The 25,926-nt window shown below is 42.4% G+C and overlaps 1 protein-coding gene across 1 annotated transcript; it reads left to right on the forward strand.

The window, feature by feature from the left end:
• Nucleotides 1-973: 973 nt before the first annotated feature.
• LOC100562642 (immunoglobulin superfamily member 1-like) lies at nt 974-22,462 on the forward strand. The gene is made up of 7 exons (XM_062957126.1): nt 974-983; nt 5,304-5,594; nt 7,919-8,209; nt 9,138-9,428; nt 10,343-10,468; nt 20,820-20,857; nt 21,732-22,462. The coding sequence occupies exons 1-7, from the start codon at nt 974-976 to the stop codon at nt 21,867-21,869; spliced, it is 1,185 nt and encodes a 394-aa protein (XP_062813196.1). The 3' UTR covers nt 21,870-22,462.
• The last annotated feature ends 3,464 nt before the right edge of the window (nt 22,463-25,926 follow it).

The following is a 25,926-nucleotide window of genomic DNA, read 5'->3' on the forward strand; positions in this document are numbered from 1 at the left end:
CACTGCTTTGATTTAATATATGGAATATATAGTAACAAGGATGATTATGATAGCCATCACAGGATGATGAAAAACAACTGTTCACATCAGATGAAAGAAAGATGGAAAGAGTCACAATTTGTTCTAAACTTTCATGTAGTTTTGAATTTATGGCAACCCTAAGGTAAAGCAATCAAGAGGTTTTCTGGGGTTATGTGACTTGCGCAAAGTGGGTTGCCATGGCCAAACAAAGAATTGAATGAAACCTGTTCTCCAGAGTTATAGTTCGATGACCATGCTGTCTCTCTAGAACAGGCATGGGCAAACTTCAGCCCTCCAAGTGTTTTGGACTTCAACTCCCACAATTCCTAACAGCCAGTAGGCTGTTAGGAATTGTGTGAGTTGAAGTCCAAAACACCTGGAGGGCTGAAGTTTGCTCATGCCTGCTCTAGAGTCACAATATTTTTACACTGAAATCTAGAATGTCTTTATGTACTACCAAAAGAAAACACATTCTTCAATTTAGATAATGTATTTGTCTGATTATGTTGTAAAAACCGCAGTGCTTTGATAACTCAATTTTGCCTTTTATATTTGTTTTCTTATTTTCAAATACTATTTGAATAAGGAAGAAACAAAGTTGCTTTCTGAGAACAGTTCATTTCCGCTGGATTTTGCCTCATGGTTACAAATCTGGAAGGGGATGTGGTTTGTCAGGCAATATAACGACACAAACATTGCAGAGAGAAAGAATTCTCACAGAGAATTTTTAGAAACTGCACCAAATGAAGGTCTTTCATCCTGGTGATATGAACGCTACAAGTGTATAGGCTGCTGGTGTTTACAAAACCTTCAGCATGAAGCCCTCACTTGGCATTATCTTTCTTGGTTCGTATTTACAAGCAGAAGGGTTGGCATGGTTCGGGTGTTGCTCAGATCTCTTCCAACTAATAGAATTGTCTTTCCAGGGTGGTGGTTGACCAAGCAAGGATGCATGGTGAGAGGTGAGTATCAACAGAAAATCAAAACATTCATCCTTCTGGTGGTGAGGTAGGTAAGGAACATGGATTAAATGCCATGGTCTTATTCAACCACATTTCTAAGACATAGTCATTTCAGTCTGTCTTAGTATACAATGGAATTTTAAGCAATTTTAAAACTAATTTCGACTACTTCATGTGATTAAGTTCCACCTATATTATGTATCTTTCTCAGAGTTAGGCCCCTTCAATACAGCTCAATAAAACCCCACATTGTCTGCTTTGAACTGGAATATATGGCAACGTGGACTCAGATAACCCAGTTCAAAGCAGATATTGTGGGATTTTCTGCCTTGATATTCTGGATTATATGGCTGCGTGGAAGGGTCTTTAGTCTCAAGGATGCTACAAGATTTCTTTGTACTCATCTTGATTTGCTTGTGATGCTATGGTGTCTGTAATGATGCTATGGTGTCTGTAAAATCTGTAGCAGGCCCAAATTCTTTGCCTCTGGCGAGGGATGGCAGAGAGCTTCGTTTCTAAAAAAAATTGCTAAACTTTGCAGATTTCTTTGATATGGTTTGGAAAGAACTTCACGGTTAAATATGATAAAAACAGATAGTTCTGCATCCAGTTCCAGAGCTGTTACTGCTTACTATAGTGCTTAAAAGTGCTGGTTTGAATCTTTGTGTGTTCAGTAATTTTGGGGGGTGCTGGATTAGTGTTGCTGTCTCTTTTTTTCCGGGAGGAGCCTTGTCTTTAAAACCTGTACAAAAGTATTCAGTTGTGCTTTTGGCCATTGGCTGGCTGCTAAGAAAAGACATTTTAATAGAGAACTGTAGCAATTTTTTAATTAATGTTTTTAGATACTACTAGCTGTGCCCGGCCACGCGTTGCTGTGGCGTTGTCTGGTGGTGTTGGTGAGAAATTGTTGAGGTAGTGGTGGTATTGAATGTCTGTTGTATGGTTGTCTTTATGTTTAGTATGCACACTGAAGTGGATTATACTGCAGTGTGGACTCAAGATAATCCAGTTCAAAGCAGATAATATAAGATTCTAAATGGGTTATATAGCTGTGTGGAAGGGCCTTGAGTCTACACTGCCATATAATCCAGTTAAAATCTGATAATCTGTGGAAGAGGCCTAAGTGAGGCCTAACTGTGCCTGTCCCCTGGGCTGAGTAGGTTGCTAGGAGACCAAGTGGGCAGAGCTTAGCCTTCAAACTGGCAGCAATTGGATAAAAACTATTATTGCTCTCCCTGTAATTAGGACTTTATTTTTCTTTTCTTTTTGTTGTATCAAGCTAGAGCCGTGAATGATGGGTTGTGTTGTCAAATTTCGAGGTTGGGGGGCCTGTAGTTTTGTTGTTTTGTCCGCTGCCCTGATGCCATCACTCTTTTATATATATAGATAATTTGTTGAACTTTATATATTTCTGTGTTTCTTCTTATGTATACATAATTTTCTTCTTCTGTGAACTGTCCTAAGTTGTGAGCAATAGTTTTGAGGTTAAAAGAAGATATAATGTAATATAATGATATTTTCGAACCAAGTAAAAACCAACTGTTCTGCTTGCTCCGAAAAGTTGTAGCTACAGTAGAGTTTCACTTATCCAACATAAACGGGCTGGCAAAACATTGGATAAGCGAATATGTTGGATAATAAGGAGGGATTAAGGAAAAGCCTATTAAACATCAAATTAGGTTATGATTTTATAAATTAAGCACCAAAACATCATGTTATATAACAAATTTGACAGAAAAAGTAGTTCAATACGCAGCAATGTTATGTTGTAATTACTGTACTTACAAATTTAGCACCAAAATATCACGATATATTGAAAACATTGACTACAAAAATGCGTTGGATAATCCAGAATGTTGGATAAGCGAGTGTTGGATAAGTGAGACTCTACCGTATTGAATTTGGCTGGTGCAAATGGAGCAGCTGTGTATGCCTTTTTAAAGATTCTGCTAAAAATCCACATATTTCTTATACAAGATAAACGATTTCAAGATTTAAGACATTAAAAGAAGTATAAAACAATTCAGGCAACTTTTCTAAATTTGACTTAGAATCATAGAATCATAGAATAGTATAGTTGGAAGAGACCTCATGGGCCATCCAGTCCAACCCCCTGCCAAGAAGCAGGAAATCGCATTCAAAGCACCCCCGACAGATGGCCATCCAGCCTCTGCTTAAAAGCCTCCAAAGAAGGAGCCTCTACCACAGTCTGGGGGAGAGAGTACCACTGCCGAACAGCCCTCATTGTGAGGAAGTTCTTCCTGATGTTCAGGTGGAATCTCCTTTCCTGTAGTTTGAAGCCATTGCTCCACGTCCTAGTCTGCAGGGCAGCAGAAAACAAGCTTGCTCCCTCCTCCCTATGACTTCCCCTCACATATTTGTACATGGCTATCATGTCTCCTCTCAGCCTTCTCTTCTTCTTGTGGTCAGTCTAAACCTTTTACCATTTTTCTCATGTAAACCAACCATCATGCAAAGCAATCAGTTTTAACTTTTTTCTCGTAAGTGAAGCAAAATACAATCTGTTAAAAAATTAGGTACAAAATCAGATAAATGAACTGTATATTCCAGATATCACTGGACTCTATTTCCCAGCATTCCTTGCCATTAGATTTACTGGCTAGAGGTAAAGGGAGTTTACAGTTCAACAGCCTCAGAAAGCCTCACAAGAATATTTGGAAAGTTCAGCTTTTATAATGGGCTGTAAGGCAGAATGTTAACTAGAGCTGCCTATAAACAGGGGCGGCCCTAGGTAGTTTTGCTTTATAAGCGAACTTTGTAGCCGCCGCCCCCCCCTGAAATTGCGCCCCCCACCCCCAAGGCCCCGCACATACCGGCTTCGGCGGCAGCGGCTTCCCTCCAGGCGAAGGCCTTCCACGTTTGCCGAGGAGGGAGGTGAGTTGAGGCCTTCGCCGAGGAGGGAGGCGATGGTCCCGCCACCACCTCCGCCCTCGGCGAACGGGGAAGGCCTACTGCGGCCAAGCTATTCTCGCGAGAAAACCTAGGCCTCAGATAGGCCTTCTGCGTTTGCCAAAGAGGGAGGCTAGGCCTCAGATGAGGAACTAGGCCTCAGATGAGGCCTTCGCTGAGGAGGGAGGCAATGGTCCCGCCGTCGCTTCCGCCCTTGGCGAACGGGGAAGGCCTACTGAGGCCTAGCTATTCTCGCGAAATCTTGCGAGACCTCATGAGAATAGCTAGGCCCCAGATAGTCCTTCCGTGTTCACCGAGGAGGGAGGCGGCGGCAGCAGCAGGGACCATCGCCTCCCCCCTCGGCAAAGGCCTCATTTGAGGCCTAGCTCTTCTAGCTCCTAGCTCCTGCCACCGCCGCCTCCCTCTTCGGTAAATTTACATGAGGCCTTGACAGCGCCCCCCTTGACGTGTGCCCAACGCGGCCGCTTCAACGGCCTCCACATTGGACCGGGCCTGGCTATAAAGAAACATTTCCTTGTTTCAGCAGTTCAGGAGGCTATTGTTTTCTTTTAGGGCACAACTGAAACTACTGCATATGGTGAAGCACCGTTTCTCCCTGCATAAGTTCTGAAATCTTTGATGGCAGGCTGTTTTGTTGGTCCTCCCAACTTCGCAAACATTTTGGTGGCAATGGTGGGCATGTCCTCCAACTCTTCCAGTTTGGCAGGAACATTCCCCATTAAGCCTCTATTATCCCGCTTTTCAGCTGCCTTTAAAATGTCCCAGGTTGTTACTCTGCTTCCCACTTTCTGTCCTCAGCTTACTTCAATGGCTGCAAGCTGAGTTCAAATATAAACGTAGATTGCATTCAACTAACCTGTTGAGGAGAGGATGCGGGGAGGATCTTGCCCTTCCCAATCAACTCTGCAAAAAGCAAATTGCTGCAGTCTCTTTTAGGCCCCGTCTGCACTGCCCTATAACCCAGGATCTGATCCCAGATTATCTGCTTTAAACTGGATTATATAAATCTCCATTGCCTGATAATCTGGGATAAACAGATAACCTGGGATCAGATACTGGAATTTAGGGACAGTGTGGAAGGGGCCTTAGGGTCTTTGTTCTTCCTCATTAGGAACTTTTGTGTGGTGGAGGCTCCTCCATCTTTGGAGGCTTTTAAGCAGAGGCTGGATGGCCGTCTGTCAGGGGTGCTTTGAATTAGATTTTCCTACTTCTTGCAGCGAGTTGTACTGGATGGCCCCTGAGGTCTCTTCAAACTCTATGATTCTATGACTGCAGTCTGATGTTGCTTGGTGGCACATCCCAATTTTCATCTCTGAAATGTTAGAGAGCAAGTTGTTGCATCTACTCTTGTTTCCAAACTTTTCTCCTACATCTCCTTTTCTAATCCAGGACAAGTTTATCCAGCCCCTTCCATCTCAGTGAGCCCCAGTGTCGTGGTTGCTCTGGGAGGAAATGCCACCATCAGCTGTAAAAGCGAAAGATACCAACACATGACATTCCTTCTGGTCAAAGGAACTGTATCACCGGAAAATGTGATGGAGAAGCAGGCAGAGAAGTATGAGGTTACATTTTCTGTTTCCAATGCCAGATCCTTAGATGGAGGAATCTATTGGTGTTGCTTTGTAAGTGCTCTTCAAGAATGGTCACATTTCAGTGTGAAAGCATACATCAAGATAAGAGGTAAGCCTTGCTCAGTATAAGTAAGTTTTCTCGTGTTAATGTGTCATTTCCAACTACTAGCAACACTAAGGAGCTCCTGTTCTGGGGTTTTCTCAGTAAGATGTGTTAAGAGAATATTTAGTACAATTCTGTCATGCATTGCCCGTGGAAACTTAAACCCGCTTCATAGCTAGTTTCCTTAATCCACTTTAAAGCAGTTTAAGTCTATTCTGGAAGCTCCCTAAGAGATTTGTCTTCACTTATTTCTCCTATAACACAGAGTGCATCTACATTGTAGAATTAATGCAGTTTGACACCACGTTAATTCCCACATCTCAATGTTATGGAATCCTGAGATCTGTAGTTTAGTTAGAAGGCTAAGAACATTGTAAAGCTCCTATGATTCCAGAAAACTGAGCCATAGTAATTAAAGTGGTGCCAAACTACACTATTTCTACAGTGCAGATGTACCTCAGTGACATTAGAGGTGACAGATAAAGAGCTTTCTCTATAACCTTGTCTACATTTTAGAAATGTCCTGGTTAGAAAGGTCTAGCAGCTATCAGACTGCAGTCAATATCACAAAAGTTCTTAATGAGGAAGAGCAAGTATTGAATTAATAATAGTAGTAATAATAAATAATAATTTTATTTCTTACCCACCTCTACTCATGACTCAAGGAGGGTCACAGCAAAAAAGTAGATTGAAGATAAAGGGTCAAAGTGGGAAAAGAAAACTGGGACATTTTTAAAGCAGTAGAGAAAGTGCGAGATCAGGACCGTCCCAACAAACGCTGGAGGTGTAAGATGCAGAAAGACAGTTCCTTCCATGGTTGGTGGACTTGTAGGATGGTACAAGACACTTGGGGAAAGGTGATAAAAGAAACAACAAAATGATTACCAATGAGGTTAGGAAAAATCCAGAAATGTGCCTTTTAGGAATATTTAGGGAGAGAATTAGTCAATATAGCTTTGTTGCAGATTGACAACAGAAAAATCTTGGAAAGGTGGAAAAGAACTATCTAAAAAGGATTGGGGATAAAAGTTATTCAAATGGCCAAGCTATCTAATGATATCCAGGGAGGAAATCGTGAAGAGTTTGCTAAAAATGGAGGCTGATATTTGAATATTTGGAAAGAAATGTTGACTTTAAAGTAGCCGCCAGAGGAATGTACTAAATTAGGGTAGATTTTACTAGATATGGATTCACATTGAGTACTAGTGACAGAGGTCATGGGTTGTGGGTTCATGAGTGTGAGGTAGGAGGGAAAAGATTTGTTAGAATATTGCAATGTACCTGTTTGGCTAGTTAATGCAATTGTTGCTTATACTTGTCACTTGTATACAATACAGAATGAAAACATAAAAAGGACTGTTCCAACCCAGTCAGGATAATAGGAGAGCATGGAATAATTATTAGAATTGGTAAATTAAAGAGCCCTTTGTCCAGAATTAGTCTCATGAGAAATAAGTTAGCATACACAGCAAATGTCACTGTTTGGTTGGCTCTTCAGCAGTCAATTTGAATGAAAATATGTTGCCTATTAAAGGTTTAAATAACATTGTTAATGATGCTGTTTGCCTTCAAGTTGTTTCCTAAGGTGAAGCTATCATGGGATTTTCTTCACAAAATTTGTTCTGTGCCGAGTTTGGCCTAGATGCCCTCTGAGGCTGAGAGAGTGTGACTTGACCAAGGTCACTCAGTGGGCTTTCATTGCCTAATTGGGGGATTGAAATACACCACACTGGTTCTCTAAATAAATTTAGAAAAATGGCATTGAAATGTGGTCATTTGGCCCATATTTAAAAGAGCTTACTATACTTTGATAATGAAATTATTATCAAAGGCTTCAAAAGTAATCCATATACCCAAAACATGTTTTTTTCTGGAAAATCTATTGGGCTGATAAGAAAAAGGTATTACTGTAAATTTTAAAATGACTCTAAAATGCCTATTTTATAAAGTAACTAGAAAATAGTGCCGATTGCTTCAAAAATCAATAGTTCTCACTCTGCTTTATTCTTGAAATGTAACTTAATTATGCCATCTAATAGTAGTAAAAATTCATTATAGTTAACATAGGAATTGTCCAATATGAAATCCACATAACCGAATAGAAGTTAAATGATTTATGAGTAACAAACCAAGTAATATCAATGTGTTTAATGTATTAGGACTAAAACTGTATTTGTGTCATTAATTGCAATTTTTAACGTCTGAGTCTAATCTTGGGGATATTTATCTATTGATCCAAATATGATTATGTATGCTTCTCTAGAGAATGCACATGCATGAGACAGTATAGTGAAATTCCCAGGGAATTTTTGTTTTTATTTCATCTCTAGTACAGGTTCATCTCAAGCCATCCATAGCAGTGAGGCCCAAAGAACTGGTTCCTCTGGGGGAAAGTGCTACTATCCATTGTAAGGATGAAAACAATAGAAGGGCAAAATACTCTCTCATTAAGGAAGAGGCTCTTGATATTATCCAGGAGGAAACAGGAGGCAGGAAAGGAGCTACATTTACCATTGACAATGTTACTCAATTGAATGTTGGGATCTACTGGTGTGACTACAAACCGGACTCTGGTTCTCTATACTCCCATTTCAGTGAGAGAGTATACCTCAATGTAACAGGTAAGAAATGCATAATACAATTTTTTTCACATTTCACAAATGAAAACTAGACTATGTGTGGCTAAGCAAAACCATAGTGTGATCAATGTGGCAAAAGGTATTAATAAGGAAACACTGGTAAACTTGGAAAGATTGCACCAATTTGCTTTGGCCAACCTTACTGCAAACTGCAAGAATCTGCCCTCTCCTCTCTCTCCTCCCTCAGCTGAGTTTACCGAGTGCAAATTACTTTAGAAGTAGTTTCCAGAAATTCAAATAAGCTGAATAGAGAAGTGAAAAGTGAGAAAATGGGAAAGAAATGGGAACATTTTTTAAAAAACTGAAAAAGCAGGACAATGTAGCATTAATTGAAAGTGTCCATACCAAATTGAGACAGTTGGAAGCTGTCAAAAGTCAGACGCCAATTAGAGAGCAAAATAGAGTTTATTAAAGCAACAGTCCAAAAAATAGCTCAACGAACTCCGTTAACACCTGTTCCCCAGCATCCATTTCCACCTCAGGATCCCCACATGAATCCTCCTCAGAAGACTCCCCATCAGTCTCCCTGACCCTTTTCCTAAACAAATCCTCCAACGAGCCCTCCTCCCGAGGGTTTTTCCTTCTTCTCCTGATCCTACCACTATCATTCAGTCTCTGAAGGCGCATTCACAACAGAAGCTATGCCCATACTGTTCTCATAAGCTTTTTTCAAGATGACCACTACATTTTGCATTCGTCATATACTGAATGCACATTATATGAAAATATAAATTCAATTTAACAGAGGCTCTCTGGTAAGTTATGCCACATGTGAATCTTATTAGCAACATCTAGTGCATTTTGAATTTTAAAAGGTTTATCTGTGACTTAATATAATTGAGGTATGTATAGCTGAATAGCAAACTTACACAACTCTGTGGATTGCATTCTATTCTTTTTCAACATGTAGATCATGGTTTCCCCAAACCCTCCATCAAAATGGTACTGCAAGAAGAGTATCCCTCAGGAGTGAATGTCACAATCCTTTGTGAGGGACCAGAGAACAATCTGACATTTTTCCTACACAAATCAATGGATTTGAGAGCATCACAGGAAACAGAACCAGGGAGTAATAGGGCAAGGTTTCTTGTACAAATTATCAACTTGGAGGATGCAGGCAACTACACTTGTCAGTACCACAAGAGTGGAAATCCCTTTGTGTGGTCAGTGCCAAGTAATCCTGCACAGCTGGTTGTGAGAGGTGAGGAATTTCATCTGGATTGTTTTATAGTACAATCTTTTAGAGTTGGAAGGACTATTCTGAACATTTTTTTTAGTACGGATACATTTTAAGAAGAATCCTAGACTGGTGGGAATGTTTGGAGTTTGTATATTGTTCTACACATTTGCTTATGGACATTTTACACAGAAAACAAGATTTTCTGTGCAGAAAAAGCATTTAAAAAAATAAATTTTTGAAATGGAAATATTTTGTCCTTTTTGCACAGGAAAAGTTGTTTATTGTGCAGAAAATGCTGTATGCAGAGACTTACTCTGCATTTAAAAAACAGCATAAGGTTAATCTGCTCAAAAAACATTATTTTGCATAACGTTTGTACACAAATACCACTTTCTGTGCAGAAAAAAATACATACATAATCCTTGTTGCCTTCCTCCAAACATACGTCAACTTATCTCCATACTTCTAAAAATGAAGCATTAAGAACTGAACACTATATTCTAGAATTGGCCTGTTTGAGCTCCAATGTGGGGAAAGAGCTTTAGTTAAAGTCATGACCATTACATGCCCTCCAATTACATACCATTACATACCCTCCAAAATTTCACAGATAAAAACAGGGGCATATTTGGCCAATCATCAACATAATGTGGTCAAAATGACAAAAGTTATTAATAAGAAAGAACACAAAAAACTAGGAGAGACTGTAACAATATGCTTTTGCCTGAACATGCAGAGGTAACAGAGATAACAGAGCATAACCTGCGTTTGCACTTTGAATTCAGTTTGCAGACATTGATTATCTTAGGATGAAGGGGAAAAGTGGGAGAAGAATAAAAAAATTGGGACATTTCAGGACAGTCATTGCAAAATTAGGATGGTTGGAGGATATGCCATTCACAGTCATGAAACTCATAGCCATCCTTATTTTACAGAAAGTATTCCAATAATTATTTGGGCAAATGTTGCTGCAGGCTGTCTCCTTCTGGTTCTGCTCGTACTGTTGCTTACCTACATATTTTATAGAAAAAGGAGGAAGGGTAAGTGGACCCTCTGTGGATTACTCTACAACAAATGAGATTAAAGCAAGCATAATTGAAGTGCTATTAGATAGGCGCTGTGTTTCATAGGGAAGATATTTGATTATGAGCACAGCATTGTACTAGTTAGTCCCTGGTCAATTATTTTATCTTGTGTCGGAAAGAGAAAATACAGTAAACAGTTTTATGACCTTTATGATGACAAAGGGAAGCTTAGATAAGGGCATATGGGGAATGTTTGAGAAAAGTCCCCAAACTGAGGAAGGTTTATCCTGCTATAAAGGAAGAAGCTTCAGTTTTCTGTGTAGCTACTTGCTTTCCCCTTGTTTCCCAGAAGACTTTTTTTCGTGTCAGGAGCAGCTTGAGAAAATGCAAGTTGCTTCTGGTATGAGAGAATTTGCCGTCTGCAAGGATGTTGCCCAGGAAACACCTGGATATTTGATGTTTTACCATCCTGCAAGTGGCTTCTCTCATGTCTCCACATGCGGAACTAGAGCTGACAGATGGGAGCTCACCTGCTCCCCGGAGTCAAACCGCTGACCTTTTGGTCCGCAGTCCTGCTTGGAATATAGTACCATCTATATAATTTCCATTGTGGACTTTCTTATAGTTAGGAACTTCAATTTTGACAGGGCTAGACCACTAATTCTTTTTTTTTGGGGGGGGGGGGGTAAACAGTTTATTAATGATATGTTACATAACAAAACAACAAATTATAGGAGATAAAGTCAGATAACAATCCTTTTGAAATGTACATGCATATCTACATTAGTCAATCAACCGGTTAATTCTAACATTGAGTACATATTATTATCAGTAACTCAAAACTTATAGAATTGCTCTTTCTACATGTTACCCACTATTTTCAATCTAGGTTTCTATTCTTTTAAAAAAAAATTAAATATAAGAGTTCACCCTAACATTCAAACAAAGACATAAAACGTATTACACACAACAGACCCTGTACGCACCCAGAATCACTCATTCTTTAAGATTTCTTTTTTGGTATCTGATTCCCAGGCTATGTCATTCTGGTTGAAACTTTTCTCAGTTGACCAGCTATGAGGATGTTGCTGTATTTCTTCAAATTGTTATTGACTTAAGGAGACTCTAAGACAAACCTATCACAGGGTTTCCTTGGCAAGATCTGTCCATAGGGGGATTGTCCTTGCCTTCCTCTGAGGCTGAGAGTGTGTGACTTGCCCAAGATCACACACAGTAGGTTTCCATAGCTGTGTGGGAATTCATACTCCTCAAGAATTGTAGTCCAGCACTCAATCACACTATTGTTCTGGCTCTTCCAGCTACAAAGATGTGTCACTAAACTTTTAGTATGGGTTCCGGACCACTTCATGCTTGGTGGAAGACCTCAAATTTGTTGAAGTTTCTGCTGATATTTTCACTTATACAAGTACTTGCATTACAAGTAATTCATTATAGAACCTTACATTTTAGGTTTAATTGTTCCCTACCTATACCACATTGACTCATTTCATTGATATTTTTGATAGTTTTCAAAAAATATACTGCTTTCTGCCCAAAAACATTTTGTCAAGGACAGAACGCCACAAGATTCAAAGTAACAGAGTTTATTAGATTACAGAACTCAAAAATGCCCGTAAAACACAAGGGCCAGGCAGTTTTTGCCTTTAGGAGCAAAAAGGGGCAAAAGTAAATGTTCAAAAGATAAACCGGATTAAACCGGAGTTTAATCCGGGTAAAAACAAACTGCTTGCTTCAGCCTGGGTATAAACGAAACGAAAGCCAAGGAACAAAAAATACAAAGAATGCAACTAATTGGCAGCAGATTCCTCTCTGCTGCCAACACTGTGCTTAGAGTAACTTGCGTCGCTCCCCCACACACACAGCAGACAGGATCTCCAACACGAGTAAATCAGCCAAGGATTGTAGCAGTTGAGTAGACCAGTTCCGTTCCGTAGATCAAAGCCAGAAGCAGACGTTTGTAGTTTTTCCAAGTCCAAGAAGGGGGGAAGACAAGCCGTGGTCAGTTCAGTCCGAGTTCTCAAAGCAGGAGATGGCGTCCGTCAAGAAGACGACGGAAGGTCAAGCTAATAAGAGTAAGCACAGGTTTGCACAAACAAATGCCCACACAATCCCTCCCGCCGTCTGACCCTGGATTCCAATCAACTTACGTCACAGCACAGGAAAGCACACAAGTCTTCAGGGAAGCGTCCCACACACACACGGATCCCAAGCGTTTGCCCAGATTACCTTGCCCAACGCAATTTGCAATTGCTCTCAAGCCCCATTTTATGCCAGTTACAAATCTTCATCACTGTCAGCTGTCCTCCTTAACCCGGGCGTTTCCTCATCACTTTCCTCGTCAGAGCTGGAACACCTCTGACTACGCCCAACAGCATCTCCAGCTGTGGATCCCGTCCCATCCCTCCAGCTAAACCATGGGTCTAATCCTGAAGGTCCCCATTCATCTTCTGTCCCATCATGGCCAGTGGCACCCACTTCCTCCCTTACCCGAGTCCAATCCATCTCATCCTCCTCTGAGCTAACCAGCCCCTCCTCCATTCTCTCCGTAAACCCTTCGAAAGACTCCTCGTCAGATGGTGCTGCAAATATGTCTCGCAGTCTTTTTCTCTCTCGCTCCTCGAGAGTATCTGACTCTCGAGGAGTCTTACGCCCACGTCTGTCAGTAACAGAGCCATGAGGCTCAATCATAACACTATCCCCTCTCACAAAGGCCTCCTCCCCCGATGGCGGAGAAGTGGCAGTGATACCCTCCGCTATAGCACCACGACGACTAGAGGTATCAAGTTTCAACAGCGAACGATGAAAGACTGGATGGACCTTTAAACTAGACGGTAAACGCAAACGAAACGCAACAGAAGAAATCTTTTTAACGATAGGAAAGGGACCCAAATACCGAGGCGCAAACTTTCCCCCAGCCTGTTTAATATGTTTGGAAGATAACCACACCAAATCCCCTTCTTCCAACTCCTCCCCTGCCTGCCTGTGGCGGTCAGCCTGAGTCTTCTGCGTTGCCTTAGCTTCCAACAGTAAGCGACGGGCAACATCATGCAATGCAGCCATTTCCGTAGAGCGGTACACAGGGTCCGAAGAGACCACATTGGTCGACGGCGCCACACCTCCCCGTGGGTGAAAACCATAAGTTAGCTCAAATGGCGTATGCTGACTAGACGTGTGCACCGCATTGTTGTAAGCAAATTCCGCCACCGGTAACCACTTTACCCAAGCCGTGGGTTGATCTAAACAAAAACAACGCAGATACTGCTCTAAGAGCCCATTAACCCGTTCCGACTGTCCATCCGTTTGCGGATGGAAAGCTGAAGACACGTTTAACTTAGTCCCCAAACACTCATGGAAGTGTTTCCAAAAGCGTGACACAAATTGCGGAGCCCTATCTGAAATAATCACCTCGGGTGCTCCGTGCAAACGATAGATGTGCTTTGTAAATAGTAAGGCCAACGTAGGGGCCGCCGGAATGGTTGAACAAGGAATAAAATGAGCCAGTTTACTAAATAAATCCACCACCACCCAAATACAAGTATAACCCCCAGACTTAGGCAAATCTGAAATAAAATCCATGGAAATGATTTGCCATGGCCTCTCCGGAACAGGTAAAGACGATAACAACCCTCTAGGGCGCCCAACAGGCGTCTTACTCTGCTGACAAACGGCGCAGCTGTCACAAAAGCGCAGAATGTCTTGCCGCATCTTTGGCCACCAGTAGCTCCTGGTGATAAGCTGTACGGTCTTGAACCTGCCAAAGTGCCCAGCCATGGGTTCGTCATGGTGGGCTCTAATCACCTCCAACCTGAGGGTCCCCACTGGTACGTAAACCTGCCCCCTACGCACCAATACCCCGTCTTGATCCTGGAGATGTGGCAGTATGGTACGGTTACCTGCAGAGAGCAGCATCAGTTGCTCCTGAGTCCACACATCATCCTTCTGAGCCTCAAGGATCTGGTCATGTAACCCAAGCTCATTATCTACAACACACAGAGAGGCAGTAGGCAAGATGGTCTGACATACTACCTGCTCATTGGTCTTAAATTCCGGCTTGCGGGATAAAGCATCGGCCCGCAAGTTTGCCTTCCCCTCCACGAACTGCACCTTGAAGTTAAACCTGGAGAAAAACAAAGCCCAGCGGATTTGACGCTGGTTTAACTTCTTTGCTGTTTGCAAGTGCTCTAAGTTCTTGTGATCAGATCTGACCACGATCTGGTGCCGTGCCCCTTCAAGCCAGTGCCGCCACACCTCAAACGCCACCTTAATCGCCAACAACTCCTTCTCCCATATGGTATAGTTCTGCTCGAAGGGTGTTAGTTGCCGCGAGTAAAATCCACAGGGACGCAAGGTCCCTGAGGAATCCTTCTGAGACAATACAGCCCCCAACGCGTAGCTAGAAGCGTCCGCTTCTACCACGAACGGTCTGTCAACATCAGGATGGGTTAGTATGTTGTCCGATTGAAAACTAGACTTTAATTGTAGAAACGCCTCGTGAGCTTCCCGCCCCCACACAAATGGCTGTTTCTTGCGCAGAAGCTGCGTCAAAGGTACCGTGAGCTTTGCAAAATTCGGAATAAACTCCCGGTAGTAATTAGCGAAACCCAAGAACCTTTGTACATCCTTCTTAGTCTTCAGCTCCTGCCATGAGTTGACGGCGTCAACCTTATGTGGGTCCATTTTAAGTTCCCTACCTGACACTACATGACCTAGGAACTCCACTTCAGGCACATGAAAGACGCACTTGGAAGCCTTGGCGAAAAGCCCATTAACCCGCAGTCGGTGCAGAACCTGCTTGACATGTTGACGATGTTCTTTCTCGTCCTTAGAAAAAATCAAGATATCATCCAAATAAATCACTAAAAATTGGTCAATTAGGTCCCTGAACACATCGTTCATGAACCTCTGGAATACCGCAGGAGCATTACAAAGCCCAAAAGGCATGACTCGGAACTCGTGGCATCCGAAACACGTGTTAAATGCCGTCTTCCATTCATCCCCTTCCCGTATACGGATTAAGTTATAGGCCCCCCGCAGGTCAAGCTTGGTAAAGACCTTAGCCCCTTGCACCCTTGATAACAGTTCCGAGATTAAAGGGAGCGGGTACCTATCCCGAATGGTGTATTTGTTTAGGATCCGATAGTCACAGACCAGCCTAAGTTCCCCAGTCTTTTTGGCTACAAAGAATACTGGTGCCGCAGTTGGAGAACTAGATGGGCGAATAAACCCCTTGGCTAAATTTTCATCTAGAAACTCCCGCAAAGCTTGCCTTTCCGGTACAGTCAAGGCATACAGCCTCCCTGCTGGCAGTTTCGCACCTTCTGCCAACTTGATGGCGCAATCATATGGCCTGTGCGGTGGTAATTTGTCCGCTTCTCTTTTACAAAATACATCAGAGAACTCCCCATACTCAGCAGGCACTCCCTCCATATCAGAATGAGTAACATTTAGAGTGCAACAATCCTGCCTCTTTAAGATCACTTTACGTGTTGCCCAATCTACTTGTGGGTTTACTACAGCTAGCCAATCCATCCCCAGGATCACGTCATATCTAGGCAAGCTCGTAATATCCCACACAAACGTTCCCGTTACTCCCTGCACCTCCCACGTTACTGCTGAGGTTTCATGGTTAACCACCCCAGTCTCCAGCAATCTCCCATCTGCTCCTTCCACCCACACGTCGCATGCCTTGCGCACTCTAGGAATGCCATGCTTCTTAGCAAACTCAATATCTACATAGGAGACCGTAGCCCCTGAGTCCAGCAGTGCCAAAGTAGAAACAAGTTCCCTTCCCCCAACAGATAATGTAATGGGTACGAAAACATGCTTCCTCCCCTCAGTTGACTGCTTGAGGAGCCCTAGTGCGTTGGACTCACGTCGCACTAGGGCTGGCCTTTTCCCGAAAGCTGGGAAGGTTTCACATTACAATTTTTGGCAAAATGCCCAGCATTCCCACAGTACAAACACAAGCCCAGCTGCCTCCTACGGCTCTTTTCCTCTGTAGACAGCTTTTTAAAGACCCCAAGCTCCATGGGCTCTTCCCCCATCACCACAGGTGCCTTGGTTACATGCATGGGTGGCGCACACATTGCTTTTGAGTGTTTACGAGCCTCGAACCTTGCGTCTAAACGCAGCACCTTAGCTACTAAGGCGTCCCAGCTTTCAGCCGGCTCCAAACGTGCTAATTCATCCTGGAGCATATCACTTAACCCGGCAGTAAATAAAAGCATGAATGCATTTTCCCCCCAATCCAGCTGGTGGCGATACAGGTTAAACTTATTTAAGTAATCCAAAACAGTCCCCTTTCCCTGTTTCAACCGATACAGAGCCCACCCAGCGTTCTCCGTGCGGAGAGGATCCCCAAAAGTATCAGTTAACAACTTTTTGAAATTATTCAAATTGTCCTTGACTGGGTCATTTCCCAAAATTAAATTAGTGGCCCATTGTCCTGCGGGACCGGTCAACAAACTCAAAATAAAGGCCACCTTGCTAGTGTCTGTAGGAAAAGCATGAGCACTGAGCTGAGAAAAATAAAGCTCCACTTGTGCCAAAAAGGTTGGCAACTTGCACCTGGTTCCGTCAAAGCGTTCAGGAGTCAAAACATGTCCTTTCACAGCCTGAGCTGTTTGGCTAACGGTAAAAGCCGTTTGCAATTGATCTACTTTGGCCCTTAACTCATCCATCGTCTTCCTGACGGGTTTATTGCTGCAATAAACTTTTTATGGGCGTTGGGCAATCTGTCAAGGACAGAACGCCACAAGATTCAAAGTAACAGAGTTTATTAGATTACAGAACTCAAAAATGCCCGTAAAACACAAGGGCCAGGCAGTTTTTGCCTTTAGGAGCAAAAAGGGGCAAAAGTAAATGTTCAAAAGATAAACCGGATTAAACCGGAGTTTAATCCGGGTAAAAACAAACTGCTTGCTTCAGCCTGGGTATAAACGAAACGAAAGCCAAGGAACAAAAAATACAAAGAATGCAACTAATTGGCAGCAGATTCCTCTCTGCTGCCAACACTGTGCTTAGAGTAACTTGCGTCGCTCCCCCACACACACAGCAGACAGGATCTCCAACACGAGTAAATCAGCCAAGGATTGTAGCAGTTGAGTAGACCAGTTCCGTTCCGTAGATCAAAGCCAGAAGCAGACGTTTGTAGTTTTTCCAAGTCCAAGAAGGGGGGAAGACAAGCCGTGGTCAGTTCAGTCCGAGTTCTCAAAGCAGGAGATGGCGTCCGTCAAGAAGACGACGGAAGGTCAAGCTAATAAGAGTAAGCACAGGTTTGCACAAACAAATGCCCACACAATCCCTCCCGCCGTCTGACCCTGGATTCCAATCAACTTACGTCACAGCACAGGAAAGCACACAAGTCTTCAGGGAAGCGTCCCACACACACACGGATCCCAAGCGTTTGCCCAGATTACCTTGCCCAACGCAATTTGCAATTGCTCTCAAGCCCCATTTTATGCCAGTTACAAATCTTCATCACTGTCAGCTGTCCTCCTTAACCCGGGCGTTTCCTCATCACTTTCCTCGTCAGAGCTGGAACACCTCTGACTACGCCCAACAGCATCTCCAGCTGTGGATCCCGTCCCATCCCTCCAGCTAAACCATGGGTCTAATCCTGAAGGTCCCCATTCATCTTCTGTCCCATCATGGCCAGTGGCACCCACTTCCTCCCTTACCCGAGTCCAATCCATCTCATCCTCCTCTGAGCTAACCAGCCCCTCCTCCATTCTCTCCGTAAACCCTTCGAAAGACTCCTCGTCAGATGGTGCTGCAAATATGTCTCGCAGTCTTTTTCTCTCTCGCTCCTCGAGAGTATCTGACTCTCGAGGAGTCTTACGCCCACGTCTGTCAGTAACAGAGCCATGAGGCTCAATCATAACACATTTTCTCTATAGAAGAAGAAAATTGCACAAAAGTTAATGTTGTGTGTATGGTTTGTCAAGAGTCAGACGCCAATTAACGAACAAAACAGAGTTTATTCAGGAGATAGGCCAAAAAGTAAACATAAACACAGAAGATGGCTTTAAACACTTAACTATCAGTGTTTAAAAGCAGTCCAAACAAAAATATAAATCAAAAGTATGTTTTAACAAGCCAACCGGATTATCCACGCAAATATTCAGATAAAACTAAAAAGGTGCTTCAATTCAGCTTCTAAAACAAATTGAGTTGGCTTATAAAAATAGACAAAACAAACAAGGACTTGGAACCTTCCAAAAACCTTCCAAGAGCTACAATTAGTAGCTCAAATCCGAAACTCCAAACAGGAAAACAAAGCCAAGGGAAACAAACTTAGAGCCGGTGCAAAAGGCACTGTGGGTCCAAGCCCTTTCTGTTGCAAACAGCCGGCTCTGGGGATTTAAAGGGACAGTTCTCAAAAGAATCACCAAACTGGTCTGAAGACAAATAAACTGGAACCGCAGCAAACTGCTTCAAAGATGCAGATAATACCAGGAGCTCCTAGGAAAAGGCGAAGAGGCGTCGTCAGGTTGATGCAGGGTCAGGACAGGAGATAGCAGCAGGGTCAGGAGGACAGGCCAGTAGTCAAGAGCCGTGGATAGACATCAATCAAAGGGAGAAGGCAGAAACAAGGTCGTGTTCCAGTCCAGGGTCCAAAAGGGTGCAGTCATCAAAACCAGGTCCACGAAATGGCACAAAGAGCCAAGGCAACGAAGGTAACAGCAGCTAGAAATAGTAATCAGAGTGTAGTCCAGGGAAACCCACACAGTTCCAGCCCTCTGTTGCAGAGCAACCCAGATAACTTACATCAGAAGCAAAGTCCCAGTCCAGTCTTCTTGAACGAACAGAAATCCCAATGGCACTTCAGCAACACCTTGCCACACGCAAAGTGAAATGACCAAACATTCCCAATTTATTCCCCTTCCTCTTGGGTGTCCAAACACCCACACCCAAACAGCAGGTGTCCCAGAGTCAGAACTCCACACAGCTAGGGCTCGTGGATCAGGCGTGCCTAATTGCTCGTCAGAGTTCCAATCATCCTGCCCACACTCAACCCCATGCACACTTAAAGATCCATCCTCCCTTCTCCAAGCAGCCCAAGTGGGATCTGCTCCTGAAGATACCCAAGGTTCAGTAGTATCCATAGGCCCCAATTCCCCAGACATCTCCGGTGGCCGTGCCCATTCAGTGCCCACTTCCTCAGCCACCACCTGTTCACCAGCATCCATTTCTTCCCCAAACTCCCCATCTGAATCTTCCTCAGAAGATTCCCCATTAAGCTCTCTAATCCTTTTCCTGTGCAACTCCTCCAATGAGCCCTCCTCGCGAGGGTTTTTCCTTCCTCTCCTGATCCCACCACCATCATCCATAGTCCCCGAAGGTGCAGTCACAACAGGTTTCTTATGAACAGATGATTTTCAAGTTGCGGAGAGCAAAGCACTGTGTTGTGATGCCCCTAGTCATTTCTCAGTAGTGAAGCAGAATAGGACTAGGAACATCCTCAAACACCGCTTTGCTTTCTAATGCCTTGGAAACCCTTCTGTTATTGGCCCTGTACTGTTGAAAAAGTAGAGTTTTGGGTGCTAGCACTGAAAGAGATTTGTTATTGTGTATCTTGAACCAGGATCTCAGCCACGATATTTTGCACAAAATAAACCATGTATAAAAATAGAAATGTTTCTGGGTGGGTAGGAATACACAAAATATTTTATCCTTTGTATATTTCTGCTTTGAAACATGCATTATGCACAGGAAAGTTACATATCATTTTGGTGAAAACAAATTCTCTTGAGTTAAGTCCCTAAGTTGAAAGAATCTTATGCCTGGTCTCCTTTTTCCTCAGTGGAGTATACAGTAGAGTTTCACTTATCCAACATAAACGGGCCGGCAGAATGTTGGATAAGTGAATATGTTGTATAATAAGGAGGCATTAAGTAAAAGCCTATTAAAAATCAAATTAGGTTATGATTTTACAAATTAAGCACCAAAACATCATGTTATACAACACATTAGACAGAAAAGGTAGTTCAATACGCAGTAATGCTATGTAGTAATTACTGTATTTACAAATGTAGCACCAAAATATCATGATGTATTGAAAACATTGTCTACAAAAATGTGTTGGATAATCCAGAATGTTGGATAAGTGAGACTCTACTGTATTACATATCGAGCCATCCCTTTTTTAATGATTTTTTTCATGTCAGGAGCGACCTGAGAAACTGCAAGTCGCTTTTGGTGTGAGAGAATTGGTGGTTTGCAAGGACATTGCCCAGGGGACGAATATCTTGGTGCACAATTGTTCCAATACAAATAATATGAAGGCCAACAGATGAAAAGCAAGAAATTTTTGTACTAAGCTCCCTAAGCTCCCTAAGAATCACAGTGCCTTTTTGATTTTCAGGTTCGACAGCCAAAGTAACAAAGCAACCAGTGGCTGTGGTAAGATACTCATTTAAAAAAACAACTGCAATCATGACTATTTGCAAAGAGAAAGTCTTTGAGATGAAAAGGATGTTGGTAGCAGAAGCTTTCATAAATTTAATGTAAATCTACTTCCTCAGATGCAGAGTAGACTTAGGTCTATGAAAGCTTATGCACATTGTGTGACAAGTGTGACAGGCCCCTACCTTGCACGGCTGACAAAAATCAAGTAGACGGGGGGGGGGGGGGCATCAGCAGAAAAAGAGTGGGAAGGTGAGAAGTATTAATAGGGGAAATAATATGTATTTCAATTACAAAAGCTTCAGGTTAGTTTTAAATAGAAGATACAGACTACAGAGAAGGGGCAGTGGGATGTTCGCTTCCAGGAAAGCAACATTTGGAGAAGGAGTTTGAAGGAAGTAATGGAGGTATAATGGCAGGCTATTCCAGGCAAAAGGCCAAGCAGAAGAGGCAGGGCCATGTCATGTTAGGGAACAGGAGAACTTTGAATGGCCAAAAGTAAAGTTATCCAGACAAGGTCACAGTATGCAATGCACTGGGATGTCAGAATAAAGAGATGGAAAGGTAGACCATACCATAGAAGTGTTGGAACATAAAGTTGTTCCAACATTTCCATGGTCTTGAACACCAATTTTAATATCTTGTTTTTGTTTATTGCAGTCTTCTCCAATCTGGTGGTCTCCAGATGTATTAGACTACATTCATAATCCAGACGGTGTCAAAGGAGTTATCACCTGACACACTGGAGATATCAGACTGGGGAGGGTTGGCATCACGTACCTTCATGTTTTCCCACCAAAACATCACTGAAACAAGTAGTGACAGGTTTGCATCCTGAATTTCTTTCTCTTTTCTCTCTCTGATTATGTAGAACCTAGAGCCAGTGGCAGAGGCAGTCCCCGATGAAGTTTCCTATGCTGTACTAAGACACTGCTCAGTGAAGATCAAGCCCACGGCTGATCAAGAGGGGATCTCTGAACCTTGTGTCTATGCATCAGTGGCCAAATAAAGAACCAGAAGATCCCATAAGCAGCATTTCTCCAGGATGGGATATTCCCGAGAATTATTCTGTGGTTGAACACCATCAGTCTTGTTCACAGAAGCAAGTCCTGCTTATTTTGTCTGTGATGGATACATGTGTCCACAGACCTCTGAGATGCTGATATTCATTTGGGTTCCAGTAGCTGGTGAGAGTCCCTTCCTCTATGGTCCAACTACTATTGCTTTGGCCTCTAAAGAAGAAAGGAGAAGCCACAAACAGTTCTATCATACGTTGGCCCATTGGCTACTGAAAAATCCTCTCTCCACCATGTTGTCAGTGCTGTGGCTTCTGAGGGAATGAAGAGCAGCCGTACACAGCCCCACCATGCCTTGGCCCAGCAGCGAGTGAAAGGCCCTCTCTCCATGTTCCAATTGCCATTACTGTGGCCTCTGAGGAACAGAAGAGCAGCCAGTTACTGCCGGACTTAATCTGCTCTCCAACTGTCAACCACTTTTTGCCTTGTCTTGTTTAGATTGTTAATCTGAGGGCAGGAAATCTTTGGAACTGAAAGATAGGACATAACTACTCTAAATAAAGAAATAATATACTTCTTAACAGCATATGCAATCACTCATGGCTCAGTATGATTGTCTTCCAGAGATAGAGTCTTGGTGGTGGATCCATAAATGACTGTGGAGACCTATTCTGGATCCACTTGGTCTTTCACATTGAGGATATACGTAGATTTCCAGATGGAAGGCAATCATGACAAGGGTTTGTGCTGAGGTGCCTTCTTCTTGGAACATTTCTTCCTTTCTCCTTCTACAGTAGAGTCTCACTATCCAACATTCGCTTATCCAACGTTCTGAATTATCCAACGCATTTTTGTTTTCAATACATCATGATATTTTGGTGCTAAATTCGTAAATACAGTAATTACTACGTAGCCTTACTGCATATTGAACTACTTTTTCTGTCAAATTTGTTGTATAACATGATGTTTTTGTGCGTAATTTGTAATATCATAACCTATTTTGATGTCTAATAGGCTTCTCCTTAATCTCTCATTATCCAACATATTCGCTTATCCAATGTTCTGCCAGCCCATGTTGTATATATATGTTATATAAGTGAGACTCTACTATATTTGTGCCTCTTCAAATTCCATAGCACCATTGGTAACAGCTGACCTTCAGTTAGAACGCTCTACGACCAGGTTTTCCTAGTTCTAGGAGTTTATACTACATTTTTAAGGTTAACATTATGATCATCTTTAAAACTCTTATGTTGTCTACCGACATTTTAAGGCAGGCAAAGACAAGTAGCTTTTGTTTATTTCTCTACACAAGCAGGACTATTCAGCTGCCTGGTAATAAACCAGGCGCAGCGGGTTAAACTGCTGAGCTGCTGAACTTGCTGACCGAAAGGTCAGCTGTTCGAATCCGGGGAGCCCCCACGGTTGGCCCCAGCTTCTGCCAACCTAGCAATTTGAAAACATGAAAATGTGAGCAGATTAATAGGTACTGCTCTGGTGGGAAGGTAACAGTGCTCCATACAGTCATGCTGGCCACATGACCTTGGAGGTGTCTATGGACAACGCTGGCTCTTCGGCTTAGAAATGGAGATGAGCACTAACCCCCAGAGTCAGACACGACTAGACTAATGTCAGGGGAAAACCTTTACCTTTACCTAATCCTGCCCATGCCATATCTAGACAGATGGTGAACAATCTCATAAGTTGACAGAATGCATACTGTGTATAGCACTGAGCCATGGCAGTTAAAGTGGTGTCAAACTGCATTGATTCTGTATTGTAAGTGCACGTTGCTCATTTTCCAAGTCTGTACTTGTGTGGTCACTCTTCCCTTTCATTTCGACTAACGCTTCCATGTTTTTCTTTCTGATTTTTCTTCAATATCTTTGTTTACCCTTTCTGCAATATTTTGGATGCTTCTTTCACTAAGTTACTACACATCTCGTTAGTGATGGTTGGTAAGAAAACTGAGGGCAAAATAGACACCGCACCCATGCTTTCGATTCCTAAATGTATCATTCAAACTGAAGGATCTAAATTGCAAAAGAGCTGCTTTGTGTCATTGCAGGGGAAAGTCAACATTTTAGAAATGCAGTACTTCATTTCCTCAAAGAGAAGAAATGACAACCAGTTCCTCTTTCTGCAGAGTTAGGAAAGAAGAAGGGTCTAAATTTATCCTTTCTTGAAGACCAGATTAGTCTGTCCGACACTTTCAACAGAAAAGGTCCTGCCAGGATAGAACCAGATCATAGAGCTGAAAGAAGCTCCTACCGTTGGCCCTTTCACACTACCCAAATATAGCACTGTGACTCCACTTTAGCTGCCATGGCAACAGCCTAATAAATCCTAAAATAGGAAGTTTGGGGAGGTGTATTTTGTATTTTTAGCTAGAGAGCTCTAGTTCATTGCCAAATTACAACATTTGGAGTCATATGAATTAGGAGGGATTGCTACAGAGCAGACATTTTTTTTTAGTTTATTGCATTTGTATGTGACCTTTTGCCAAGAGTGGGACCTTCCAAAACATACAACTGTGGACAAGTCTACATAGGGACCACCAAACGCAGCATTGCCCAAACAGGAATCAAGGGACATGAAAGGCACTACAGACTAACTCAACCAGAGAAATCAGCCATAGCAAAGCATCTGATGATTATTTGAGAACACAGAAATGCTGGACCACTCTAACAACCACCATGTCAAACTACATAGAGAAGTCATTGAAATCCACAAGCATGTGGACAATTTCAACAGAAATCTGGCTACCAGTATTTAAAAGTCTAAAATCAGGGCAGTAAATAAAAAGCAGCACTAAAAAAAGGCGGTATTCCAGGCAGGAAACAATCAGGGCCAGCTAACACCTCCCAACAAAGAATTCCCCCAAGTAGGAAGCAGCCAGGCTTTGAAGCCGCAAAGCTATTCAGTGCTAATCAAGGTGGCCAATTGCAACATTCACACTTACAGTACCTCAAACAGGCAAGAGTTCTTTCTCCCACCCTGGACTTTCCACAGGTATATAAACCCCACTTGCCTAGTTTCCAACAGACCTCACAACCTCTGAGGAAGCCTGCCATGGATGTGGGCGAAATGTCAGGAGAGAATGCTTCTGGAACATGGCCATACAGCCCGGAAAACTCACAGCAACCCAGTGATTCTGGCCATGAAAGCCTTCGACAACACAATTTAAAATATATTCACAATAAATAAACCAAAACAAGTAAAACCACATAAACAGTATAAAATCATTATAAAAAATGCACATTTTGAAATAATAAGGTATCCTCATACAAGGCTCTCCCATCTACATTTTAAGTCAAACATTAGTTAAAGGCACACAACAACAACAACAACAACAACAACAACAGCAAATAGGAAGAGAAGGGTCTAAAAGAAGAGGAACTAGAAAAGTGTCTTAGCCACAATGTTAAACCACTCAAAGGACCTTATCACACTTAGATCCACTTTAAATCCACTTTAGGGAGGGGGCTTTAAACAGCTCGGCCAGACAGGTCCTGGGCCTCACCAAACTACAAACTCCAGAATTCTGCAGGAGGCAGAAACCAGATTTAAAGTGGATTCATGCTTTAGTGTGACAAGGCAGAAAAACAATGTCACAACCATTGTGCTGATGTCATTCTGGGAAGAAGTCACATGTTGCATCCGTTTGTACTACACTTCTTCAGAAAGAAGGTAAGAAAAATACGAGCCAAATTAGGAAACAAAGTCTGTAAAAAGCAAAAGTTCGTAGGAAAGTTTGGATTTGGAAGAACTTGATGGTATTCATTTCTTGTCTGTGTCTTGCAGAAACTCACCCATGTAACTAATGTAAATACGGAATTGTTTTTCAAAACAAAAAAGCAAACAAAACTAGAGGATGTTATGCTAAAGTATAGTTTGAAAGGTTAGTTTTTCCTGGTACATTTAATAAAATTCCTTAGAATTACAGTGCTATTATGCAAATGTGTCATTTCACAGATGACCACTAATGTAAATAAATAAATAAATAAATAAATAAATATTTGTAATTTATTATTATATTTTATAATAATA

The sequence above is a fragment of the Anolis carolinensis genome, chromosome 6, assembly GCF_035594765.1.
Source record: "Anolis carolinensis isolate JA03-04 chromosome 6, rAnoCar3.1.pri, whole genome shotgun sequence".
Classification (NCBI taxonomy): Eukaryota; Metazoa; Chordata; class Lepidosauria; order Squamata; family Dactyloidae; genus Anolis; species Anolis carolinensis.

What these genes read in the sequence shown, in the direction of transcription:
- LOC100562642 (XM_062957126.1), top strand. An exon ending in AGTATACCTCAATGTAACAG is followed by an intron (nt 8,210 to 9,137) that starts GTAAGAAATGCA and finishes TTCAACATGTAG; the next exon opens with ATCATGGTTTCCCCAAACCC. An exon ending in TAAGTGGACCCTCTGTGGAT is followed by an intron (nt 10,469 to 20,819) that starts TACTCTACAACA and finishes TTTGATTTTCAG; the next exon opens with GTTCGACAGCCAAAGTAACA.